The sequence below is a fragment of the Solea senegalensis genome, linkage group LG11 (genome assembly GCF_019176455.1).
Source record: "Solea senegalensis isolate Sse05_10M linkage group LG11, IFAPA_SoseM_1, whole genome shotgun sequence".
NCBI lineage: Eukaryota > Metazoa > Chordata > Actinopteri > Pleuronectiformes > Soleidae > Solea > Solea senegalensis.
Genome location: NC_058031.1, coordinates 13,190,198 through 13,202,692, shown reverse-complemented (window position 1 = coordinate 13,202,692; position 12,495 = coordinate 13,190,198). Strand labels below are relative to the sequence as shown.

Genomic DNA, 12,495 nt, shown 5'->3' with positions numbered 1-12,495 from the left:
AAGACTGTGAATCTCAAGGCTTCAGAGCCTCATGGTGGACCTCACTACCTGCTGTCACTGGATGTAGTAAAACCTTAAAGTCTGTCCATAAGACTTTCTTCAAAATGCTTCAAACCAGGAAGTTTTTATGTGACTGTAGACCCACATCACTGCTTTTATCACATGATGTAACACCACACACACACACACACACACACCTGGCCAGATTCTGCTTCCTCAACATCTCCTGTTGCCGTGCAAAGATTTCAGCTTGAGCCGGTTGGAGGAAACCATATCCTGTAATACAAACAAGGAGAAAATACAAACACGCTCATGAGCAAATCTTTTTTTTTTTTTTAATTGTGCAAATCTTTGAGCTAACATGTTAAAAAATTACTAGGAAACTAAATGAATCCTCTGGCTTCTTACACAGCTATGAACATTTCCTTCATTTCAGTGCACATGTGAAAATGACTTTTTGTTTCAGGCGTGGTGATGTGCTCTCTGTTCAGCTCTGACATTGGCGATGACTCACCGGGGGCCTGGCAAAGAGCAGAAGGCATGCCCAGAAAAGGAGGCCGCAGGTGAGGTCCTAAGGCAATGTGAGGGGCCGTTGGAGGCGAGAGTAGGGGCGGTGGGTGGGACATTTCTCTGTGGACACACACACACACAAAGACATTGTTACAATGGGTTTAATTGAAATGATAAGAGCATTAAGTGTGGGGCTAATGTATAATGCATGAAGGTTAAATGAATAGTTTTAATCATTTTTGTTTCTCTTTGCTGTACGTCTCAGCTCCGTCTCCGTGAGTGTGTGTGAACGCTGCCGCAATGTGTGCAGTGTATTTTTATCAGTGGAGCTCCAGAGGCCCCCGCTTCGCCCCAGTGCCTCATCAGTCTTGCCACGCCACAACCAGCGCCGCTGGCCATTGCTGTACCCTGGACTGCAGCCTTTCCTTCCCCTGCTGTCTCTCACACACACACACACACACACACACACACTCACAGAATACTATATACACAGACACACATACAACTCTAGACTCACACACATAATGAGAGCTGAATGCACAATGCCAGTGTGTCATGCTCCCACAGCTGGGGTGGCCCCTGTGTCTTGACCGGGGCCACGGGCTGAAGGACCTTCTAATTAACACTCATCCCTCCTCTCTCTCTCCTCTCCCCTTTTTTATTCTGGTCTCCCCGTCTCTCTCGCTCTCTACCTCTCTCGCTCTCTCTCGGCTGTATTGAAGCCAGTGAAAAGATGGAGCGTCCTACAATCTCTGCTTCTGAAAAGGCCTCTCCATTATTTGCTCCATCTTTTGTCCTCCTTGAGGGGGGAAAGGCACCTCTCACCTTTCTCCCTCTTTCTCTCCAGCTCTTGCTCTCCTGCCCATCTTTTTTTCCTGTTCTTTACTCCTGTCTCTCTACCCCTCCGTGACCTCGAAAACTCTGCCTCATTCTGATTTTTCCCTGCATTTTTTTCTCCTCTCTTCATCAGTCACTCCATTTCATGTCTCCTCATCTTTGGTCTTGTATTGCCTGCCTCTTTATATTTTGTTCACTTTTCTGTCTCATTAAATTCCTCTTTCTCTCAGTTTAGTGCTCAGGTTCTGGTCTAGACTGAGCAGTGATTCTGATGAGGATGATGATGATGATCTCTGGCACCACAGCTGTTTCAGGGCCTTTTTGAGTTCACTCTCCAGCCTCCCACCCGCGACTCTTCCTCTTACCTCTCCTGACTCTTTCGTTTTTTTTCTCCTCGTGAGCTGCTATCACAGCTCAGCTGAGTGCGACTGCCGCCACACAAACGCATACATGGAAACAAGCTGAGGTAAACAACAAAATCAAAACCAACACTGGGACGCATGCAACCGCAAGTATTGTTTTGCAACCATGTTCAAATTAGCTAGCGCCTGCATGTCTCCCACTTCACTAAAGGGTGAGAGAGAGAGAGGAGCTGCAAAGAAGGAGGGCACACATCAGAGAGTGGGGAGATGGGGGGGCGGGGGGGTAAAAACCATTCATCGATCGCCTCCGCCACTGAAATGTTAATGCTAATCGTATAACCGCTCTCTCCGGCGGTGCCTCGCACTCCAGTGGCAGCTCCAATTAATCTTGCTGCGGCGCGTGACCCCGGAGCCGCGAGCCGGGGCCCTGCTAGCCGCTGCTTATGTAATTACACCGCCCAGTGTGTAATCACCTGGCCTAATCCCTCTGGGCTAGCAATTAGCCTTGCAACGCACAGTTCCACTAGGCTACGCTGAGGCACCCAAAACTCTCATCCCTGCAATGGCTCCTGCATGGCAAGCACCCATCACACCCCTCACCCCCACACACAAACCCCTGCCCATTCCCCCCCCACCCCCTCCCAGTCCGCACCACACCCCCATCCCCACCCCCACCACCTCTTCTGATATTCCATCTCTTTCTTCCCTCTCCTTACACTGCCTACCATCGCCTGGCGTTAGCCCGCAGATGAATAACGGTCAATTAAAGCTGCATGACTGAGGCTGCCAGGCGTCTGCGCCACCATAATTAGGCCTAATCACGGGGAGCAAGAGAGACAGAGGGAGAGAGAGGGGGAGAGAGAGAGTCTGACACTCCCTTCCTCCATCTCTCCTTCTCTTACTCCTTTTATAGGAGGTAATTTTGAGGGAGGAGTGGCAGACATTAGTTGTTTTGCTCTTGGGCACATGCATGTGTTTTTGTGTGTGTGTATGAGTGCGTGCATGTGTGTGCGTGTGTGACTTTCTTTCTTTTTCGCCCTATCACGAACCACAAACATGCTATAAAAAGACGAGGCAAAAAACACTCACCTAGTTTTTGTATGAGAGGCAAAATGGGCAGAATCACATTCGCGAGGTGGGTTTTTAATTACGAAAACTATATCACAGGATGTTTTGCAACAACCAAACGCCCCCCGTCCCCCCCCCCTTGCTCTTTCTCCCTCTCTCTATTGCTCTCTCTCTATCCATCTATCTCTTTTTCTTCTCTCTCTCTCTGCCTGCAGTGAGGCCAGGGGCTCATGGGGAATTCACTGTTGTGTGACGACCTGTCAGAGTGGCGTCAGTGTGTGCGTGTGTGTGTGTGCGAGCGAGCGAGTGCGAGCGACACGGCTGCCCTTAATGATGGGAGCGTGGGGGGATTAGGAGCGCCGCGCGGCCGCCTTCAGCTCCTTCTCCGCAGGAACACATTTACACAGGAAGCTCATTAAAATGGATGAGGCTCCCTCCATGCTCATTCTCTCTCTCCTGTTCTCTCTCTCTCTCTCTCTCTCTCTCTCTCCGTCCCTCCCTTCCTACCCTTATCTCACACTCTCTGGATCTCCTCACTCCCTATTTTGGTTCATCTCTCTTTCTCCGACATTGCGTTCTTTCACCGTCTCCCCTTTTCATCGCCCTTTTAAGCTCCCATGTTTTCCACTTCCTCTCTCTCTCTCCCACCCCTTTCTCTTTACTTTTCTCCATCCCTCCCCTATTTGCCTTGCAGATGCTCGGTGAGCTTAGTGCCATTTAAGGCCAGACAAATGGAGCACCAGGCTCTAAGCCCATCGAGCGGCCCTAATGATTTGTTTTTAACAATGGACCCTAATGGGCCCCAGATAATCAATGATGAGGGGTCGATGGAAAGGTGAGCCATGAAGAGCGTTACAGAGAGCAGAGCATCTGTCTCTAACTCTCCACCTCAGTCTTCATCTATTTTTTTTCTTTTTTTGCTTTTACTCAGCACTTATCTGAATTTTATTTTTTTTGTTCACTTCACTCTCATTCCATGAACATGTTTCATGGTCATATGTTTCTTATTTTTTGTTCTATTTATATTAGTATATTTGTATATGGGGTATGATATGATTTAACTGTTCATAAGAATCATGATATTTCTACTAATTTATACTAATAGCTAAAAATAGCAGTTGCTAGTTTAACTAAAAAAAGTATTGGAAGTTCTTTCTTCACCGTGTTATCTACAGTCCATGGTTTGAAAAAGTTATATTTCAGTTTAATTTGAAGCATATTCATTTAAAGGCACTGTGCTGTGTCCTTTTTCAAGAGTCTCTATTCATTTTGGCCCAGCACTAGCCCAATGAACACAGAGTAGGCAAAGCTAAAAAACACAATTTTGTACTTGGCCTGATGGTATTTATTTTATTATTAGAAGGAGCCGTTAACGTCAACAAAAAAGCATTCTGTCCCATTAGTTAGATAAATGTAAAACTGACATGCGATGTATATTTATTTTGGAAACAATTATTATCTTGAGAAAATGTATCATTCAATTCTGACTGAACAAAGAAAAGAAAATCACAGATGCTCCTGAATCACAATAGTTAAACCTGAATCAAGTGTTTTGATGGCCACAAATGGATTGGTGATGTCGGGCACCACATACATTTTGCAATTTATTTTAGCCTAGAGGTGTTGAATGGCATCAGGGATTTATCCACACCAGTAATTTTCTTTCATACTAAACTTGGAAATCCAGATGGCATTGCTATGTTGAAACACAAGGAGATCTTCCCTCAAAAGAAAACTAAAAAGTAAAAATAAAAGTGTTTTATGCAGTGGCGCAGAGATCCCTTAATGAAAATAAAGGACAAAGCCCAATATATAAAATACAAACCCTCACTAAAAGTCCAGAAAGGATTATGAACTTCTAATGAACGTGCATGTGCGGTGTAGCTGCGTCATTACATAGCTTTTTCTTCAATATCATCATTTCAACATCAGTTTAAGTGACAAAAATGACACTTCAACATTCCTTCCCCATGACCCGTTTTTTTATTTACACAAAAAAAAAAACACTGAAAGAGACAATGAACGAGGAGGCAGGGGGAGGTAGAGGGGAGAGAGTGAGGCAGAGATGGATGGATGAAGGCTAAGGCCTTGTTAACTCTCCCCAATCCTGTGTGGCTAATTACTCTGTGTGCTGTCGGAGAGCAGCCACAGCTCACTGACTACATTCACACTGCACCACTGGCCACACACACAAATTAGCAGACATATTCACACAAACAGCCCCAAATTCAGTCCGCATAGATGAACATGCATGCAGACGGCCGGCTCATATAATGGCACAAACAAACACAAACAAAACAATCGGCCCCCATTCTCACCTCACACACACACACACACACACACACACACACACACACACAAACACCCCCACAGTCTATAAGCTGCACCACACAGCGCCTGGCCGTTCTGCTTCCTGCTTACATCCCCCTCCCTTCTCCTAACCCCACCACCCCCCCTCTCTGTCTCTCACTGTATCTCACACACACACACACACACACACACACACACACACACACACACAACCCTCCCCCCTGCTGCCGCACCGCCGGCCTATTATCGATCCCCGCCTCTACCCGCGCCACATAAATAATCGACAAGCAATTACCCGCCCACTCCCGCTGCCCCCGGCTTTGTTTGGGAGGCGCAGGGGCCAGCACTGGGGGGAGAGGAGGGAGGAAGAGCCAGGGATGCAGGCGTGCAGCTCCACAGTGTTAGCCAAGAGGTTATTGGAGCCTTACTTTAGCTGTGTACTTGGAGATGCACCCACATGTGCGCACACGCATATGCACATACAAACTTGTACCACAACACAATGAGAAAGCCAAAAATGAGATCAGATCTTTTGCTAGGAAACAGGTGGAAGAATGGAAAGAAAGGTATATGTGTGTGTGGAGATGTGGGTGCTGGGCTTTATTAATGATTTATAACACTGTTATTTCAGGCAGAGCATGGTTTGTGTTTCATTAGCTACTTACGATCAAGCTGAAATTGACATTCAAGTCTAAAGCATGTTTCTGCATCCATTTCTCACCTGTCGGCGTAATGTGCATCCCGGTGCTGTGGTAGACCTTGCTTTCTTCTCTGGCTGGATGATGAGGAACTGCCCGCCGAGGGCAGATGAGCTTCTAAGGCCACTGGATTCCTCACAGCTGCAGCCAATGCCTCCTGACGGGCACGCAGTAACTCTGAAGAAGAGGAAAACACAGAGTAGAGGGATGAGAAGATAGAAATTGACAAGACCAAGATGATGAGGGATAAATAGTTGAGGTAAAGAGGTACCCCAACCCTCACCCTGGTCCTCAGCAGTATTATTTTTTTGTCGTCTATTTACAATAACAAAACAGTTCAAGTCCAAAAGTTCTCATTTTCAGTTTCACCACACTTCTTAGGCTGGATATAAAAACAGAGATGCAGTCAGACTTGGTTTGTTCTCTCTCAGAACTGATCTGCACTGTAGCTCACATTTTAGAAGCAGAGCAGTTCATGGTTCTCTGTGGTGCATGAAGCCGGGAAAGCTGCGCCACTTTTAGAGCCGTATGAAATCCGTTTTTTTATTTCTTGCCAAATTCCATTTATTTATTTATGTAAATTCAGATTTTCCCATTATAGCTTTAACTCTTATTTTCACAGTGTCTTAAAATGTGATTGAATATAATGCCAACAACCTGACAAGTAAGAAAAATAAATGTATTTATTTGCAACACAACATTACTATTTTATCATAACATTTTATTTTGTTTGCTTTTAAGCATGTTATAGTCTTCTTCAACACAGTGCACTGTACTGGCAAGTTTGTCTGAGGCTACTTTCCTTCTTGTTTGCAAGATTTCACTAGAAATGGCTGTAGCTTCTAAGCTTTTCTAGAGGAATGTCCAAACAGTCATGCATTTACAGCAACAAACTAATTTGCTGTAAATGTGCTTTGTACTAGTGGTCGTCACCATTTTTATTCATCAATTCCGTCCACTTTTTTGTGCATCGCGGAAATCACAAGGCACTACATTTTCTATCACTCAGAGTTGACTCTCTTCTATTAGATGCACCTTCAAATTTCACATTGATTTAACACCTGTTAGTACCAATGTCATTCGGCTGGTACCATTAAACACTAAGATATAGTTTGAGTGGAATTTTTAAACAGAAAATGTCACTTATGGTTAATGAATTCCATTCATTGTGTAAATAAAAAGTGATTTATTGTCCTGTACTGATGGATGTGAGGGATTGGATTTAATAGTGTGGCAGAGGTGACTGAAATGTGTGCTCATTTCTATGTTCTTGAAAAGTTCAAGTTTTCTATGAAGGAAAACTTGAACTTTTTTAATCTTTGAAACGATGCAGTGAAAAATGACGGTATGTAATGATGATGTTTTAAAAAAACAAGAATGGCTTAGGAAGATGCAACGATATGGGGAAACATACAAGGCATTGCTTATTGTATCACTTTTGACTATAATTCTGTGCCTTTCAATAAAATATATATGTGAATAATTAATAATAAATATTACATTAATAAAAAAAATGTAAGGTGCACATGGAAACATCCCGCATCCGCCATCATCATCACACATTTTCCCCTCAATCTCTGCCTGCCCTGTCCTCGCCAACCTTCTGCCCTCTACCGCTCTCCTCATTCCATCTCTTCCTTCACTCTTCCCCTCTCTCTCAGCCTCCTCAGTTCTCTCGCTTGCCCTCGCCGGAGAAGGAGACACCAGGAGATGTGGCTTCTAATGAGAGAAAAATCCATCCTGCCCTCTCTCTGCCTCAATCTATCTACACCCCCTCCTACACACACACACACACACACACACTTTTTTAATTAGACAGATCCCTCAGGAGCTTGGGGCCATTTCCGCCGCCGGTGCAGGTGTGATGTGTGTCTGTGTGATTTAGATGCTTGCGTATGCGTGCCTGACTGTGTGTTTCTGTGTGTGCTGAAGCAGCTGAGCGGGCGCCGGGGTGGGGGGGGTGAAGCGACAGATATTAATGCGGCCTAGCTCCGGTGTATCGATCTGTTTGCTGCGCCAGGCCACAGGGGACTCGGCTGGCGGCAGACAAGGGTGTTTGTGTATGTGAGTGTGTCTGAGCGTGCATGCATGTGTGTTTGTGTGCACTCTTGATCTCCAGTTCCCTCTGATCCTTCCCTTATCTCTAAACCCCCACCCCCTACCCCTTTCCACACACACACACACACACACACATATACACACACAGTCTGCTGTGTACTTGCATACACAGAGTAGGGGGGGGGGACAGGTGACCTCTAAGAGTTTGCGGTGTTCAAAATCCCACCTCACCAATGATTGTGTATGACGGTGTCAGGTAAACAGACCCTCCAGTGATTTAATGTTGCACTAACATAAAAGTTAGGAGACATCAAGAGACAAATTTCAAAGAGAGCGTTCAATCAATACAGCAGATCCTGAGATATCATGCTCTGACGCAGCTAAAATATGACACAAGGAAGAGACTGCTGGGTCGAGTTTATAGAACAAACCTTTCCAAACATAATGCAACTTAATAGTACAATTGACTAAGCCCCCCTGCCTGAAGTAAATACAGCATATTTTCAATCTCCATTCACTTAAATTTGTTAAAAATATCTAACATCCGAGCACATATTACCTTACTTGGGTGATTTTATAGGCATAGCTCCTATTAGAGCTCACACAGTAAAACTTTAAATGACTTTGACCAGGGACATAACCAGTCATCTAATACCGAGGTCCATCCATCCATCTTCTACCACTTTATCCTCCACATGAGGGAGGATAAAGCCGTAGAAGATGGATGGAGAACACTGAGGTCATTAGTCCAAATTCTACCAGCAAGACCCCACCCACAAAAAGTACAAAATGTAATATATACATAAATAAAATTTTTTTTAAAAATGTTATGCTATTTCATGGCCTCTTTATTCTGCCAGATAGGACACAGTTTTAGTATAAAATAGTATAGTACAGTATAAAAGGATGAGTCAGTGGCAGCAGTGGCCGAGACTTTTATATGCTAAATAGCTGAAGTGCATGAAGAATATATAATTCTTCATAGTTTTACTATAATTCCTCTGTCTGGTATTTGTTACTGTTCTCTTTTTATCCCATTCATGTTTGTAAAGCTTCTCTATCATGGAGCTTGCTTAGGTCCGCTCTCTCTCTCGTTCACCTGCTCACTTTTTATTCCAACCTATCATTGTAAGGACATCTCACACATTTATAAGAGCTTTCTCAGGGTTAAGACTTGGTTTAAGGATTAAGGTTAGAATTAGGTTATGAGTTAGGTTTAAGGCAATACCCACCCACAGGACTACGTTTTCATTTAAAAATGCATTAATGCTGCTCAGAATATGCGTGTCATCCATACTATGCTGGTGTTTTACAGTTTGAAAACCCTGCACGCTCCATTTTAATTTGCAGGGGTTGCATTTTAGAATGGATGAGACATTTGAAAATAATGACACAGTTTCCCGTATCCACCGACGTTTCATTGTAGAAGTACGGCCCAGAATGAACTCCCTACAACGCAGCAGCTGCTGGAAGTAAAGAGTCCTAACTGAGGAAACAAACACCTGCAGACTCACATTTCCTTCCTTTACAAGTTATTTTGGGAGGTCCCGGTTTACCACTCAGACCAATCCCATCTTGCTTATCCCTCCTTTGTGCCATCCCATTTTCTTCCTGCCATCGTTCCTGGAGTTGGGCATAAATCCCCTCAGTTAAGCCGGGTTTTCCTCTGCGTGAGAAGGCAGAGGAAGGCTGCGCTGTTGTAGCTTGGCTGGCCTTGTGATGGATTTGGCTGAATGGCAAGTGCACAAAAGCAGACATCCATCTGCACCATACACCAGAAAATTAAGAAAATTAAGAAAATGAAGTCTTTTTTTTCTGGTAGAGGTATTCAACCAGCAGTAAATTTGTGGTGTGTTTGTCACGCTGACTATGTGTGACTGCCCATACGTTGACCAATCACACGCTGGAGTTTTACAGCTCTTTGGGGTGATAATAGAGAGACGTTGTGTACAGTTTCATATTTTAAACCAAACTAAACTGCAGGAGACAAAAGAGAAGATGCCCCTTCTATCCCACCCCTCCCTTCACTTTCAACTGAATCTCTACCGCCACCTTTGTCTTTCTTTTCTCTCTCCTTTCATCATATGAAGAAAGAGGGAAAACCCTCCTGGCCATTTCTGCAACCCCTGCTCCCCCTTCACCACAACCTCCAATTTCAGCCCCTCCTCCCCATCCCAACTCTTCTTTTGCCCATCAGGTCCAGAGAGAACCTCTCAAACATCACCTTACATCTACACATTCACACACACATGCACACAGTTCATCCTCACACCTGCCCCTTTCCATGCACACACACACTTTCATTTTCTGTGCCCTGCACTTCAAACACATGAAAGGGTGCTCTGCAGGGACCAAGGCGAGGGGAGAGTTGGAGGTGGGGGTAAGGAAAGCAGGAAGAGTGGAGGGGGTATAAAAGCAGTTGCTTGAGAGGGAGATGTATCAGAGATAGTGGTAGTGGTGGTAGAGGCCCACTAGGGAGGAGAAGGGGGTCACAGGGGCCCCATGGCAGACTAGGTCAATGTCAAGGGGCTCTTGCTGAAGCCTCTCCAGAGACAAAACAGCTGTCCCCAAGTCCCACCTCAGTTTCATCCACACTAGTCCATTTTCATTCACAAATGCATGAATTCTGCTCCGAATATACCTGTCGTCCACAACTACTCAGGCTTTTTGGACGTCATAAAAAGATGTTTGAAAATGCTGCAGGCTCCATTTTTGTTTCAAAAATCTCAGGCTGTGTTTTAACACAGATAGGCAAAAATATCGACCTGCCTGTCCTTCCACTTCATCTGCTGTGAACGATAAGTTCCACCAACGCTTGCTTTCATTTTCACTTTCACTTCGTTGTCCGTCTCTTAAAAGAAATCCTTGTTCTTACTTTTCACTCTGATTTTTGGTCATTATCATTTGTAATACTCTCTCAGAAACACGTTTCAGATCGTTTTTTGTTTTTTTTTAACCTGAAATTTTAGAGTGAAAAAATAGAGTGGATAACAGAAAGAGAGGACTTAGAGGAAGATTATACGTTTTCTACATAAACTGTCCATGTTTAGATAGAGAAAGTTGCCAGGTGTGGAGGAGCAGGAATATAATGTTCAGCTGTCAGGGAGCGTTGGTAAAGCCTTTGATGCCAATGGCACAGCTTCCACTTAGAGGATCTGACATGCACAAACAACAGTGGATGTAAACACACGCTGCTTAGAAAGAGTTTTTCCCACATTGCATTTTTAATGACTTTGTGCTTAAGAGTGTGATCTAATCACCATTAATAAATCATGAAATTGTTTGTTTGGGTTTCCTCTCAATTCCTCACTCTAGCGGCAGTTATTTATTTATTCTTCCCTCACCTCTCGTCTTCCGCCCTCATTTCCTTTGACCATTTTTCGACTCCAATTTTTTCTTAAACTCGTGTTCACAATGTCAATTTATCTCTGTCTCTGCTTCACTTGCACACAGAAAGTCGATTAAATGAGGTTTAGTAGAAGAATGCGCGAGTGCTGAATAAAGCAGTGTGGAAACGATCAAACCCTTTGGAATGTGGAAGTGAAGAAAGGGAGCGACTGCGTCGGTGTTGCGCCACAGCGTCTGTTTCTTACCAGGAAGGCTTCTGGGGGGAAAGGAAGCAGCGATCAGACTGCACCCTAGGCCATAAAAACCCCATAATGCACTGCATCTTGCCTCTTACTCTTCTAAGACATGGGGAAAAGGCAATTAAAGCGTTTATAGGCTTCGCCCCCTAGATTTGCAGCCAGCAATTAAAATTCATTACTAATCAAATAAAAATAAAAAGTAGCTCAAACTACAATTCAGCCAGGGTATCGATTGGATTTATGCTACTTTTAAAGAGGTTATAAAGACTAGAAGGACATTCTTACAAAAATCTGACAAAAGTATTAACATTAATGGCAGGCAGAGGGAAATACATGTTATCCCAACTTATAAAAACCTAAACAAGGTAACTATACTCATTTTCTTTTATCCCTATCATACTACAAAATGTGTCAGTAGATTTTAATTGTGGAAATGAGAAGAAATGGAGATACACTGTGGGAAATTTAGAGCTCTGACAGGCAGCCAATGAGAGTGTGCGGATCAATTGTGTGGTGTTGATGCATGCGAATGCCTTGTGGGTGTTAACAGCAGAGAGACCTGGTGGTCAGAAATCACACTGAGTGACACTCTGACACTGGGTGGGCAAGCACCACAAATAGAAATGTCAGCTGTCTGCACGGCTGAGGTTTTACAATGGCAGCAGTGTGGCACACCTTAACATGGTGCCATGAACACTGTGCTTCATCCTGGGGTTGCACAGCAGCCAAACAACTTGGAGACTTTGTAATGGGTGAAGGAAAAGAAAGTTATATACATGTAGAGGGTGGCAAAGTGCTTCCAAAGGAAACTCTTTGTTTGAAGTGCATCAAACTTACTCTCAAGTTACTTCAAATCAAAGAGGGGGAAAAAAACGTAAAAGTACCTCAAGACTTTTCAAGAGTCCATTTTTACTGGTAGAGAGGGAAATGCGCTCAGAATTCAAAACAAACAAAACTGAAAACTGAAAGGAGTAATATTGAGTAAAACTGTCTTCCAGTTAAGGAACTGTGCATGGAAATGTGATGATGATGATGGTCTCAAAGAAACAAATATTAGGCTGTACT

The 12,495-nt window shown here is 44.1% G+C and overlaps 1 protein-coding gene across 4 annotated transcripts in view; it reads right to left on the bottom strand.

Moving 5' to 3' along the window:
* The window catches only part of samd11 (sterile alpha motif domain containing 11), a 1,171,052-nt gene that overhangs the window by 5,158 nt on the left and 1,153,399 nt on the right, over window positions 1-12,495 (bottom strand). For all 4 annotated transcript variants that reach the window (XM_044038044.1, XM_044038045.1, XM_044038046.1 and 1 more), the window contains exons 7-9: window positions 5,809-5,962; window positions 515-630; window positions 198-276 (exon numbers count right to left, since the gene is read on the bottom strand). In XM_044038044.1, the coding sequence (XP_043893979.1) occupies window positions 198-276; window positions 515-630; window positions 5,809-5,962 (349 nt within the window). The remainder of the gene's footprint in view (window positions 1-197; window positions 277-514; window positions 631-5,808; window positions 5,963-12,495) is intronic.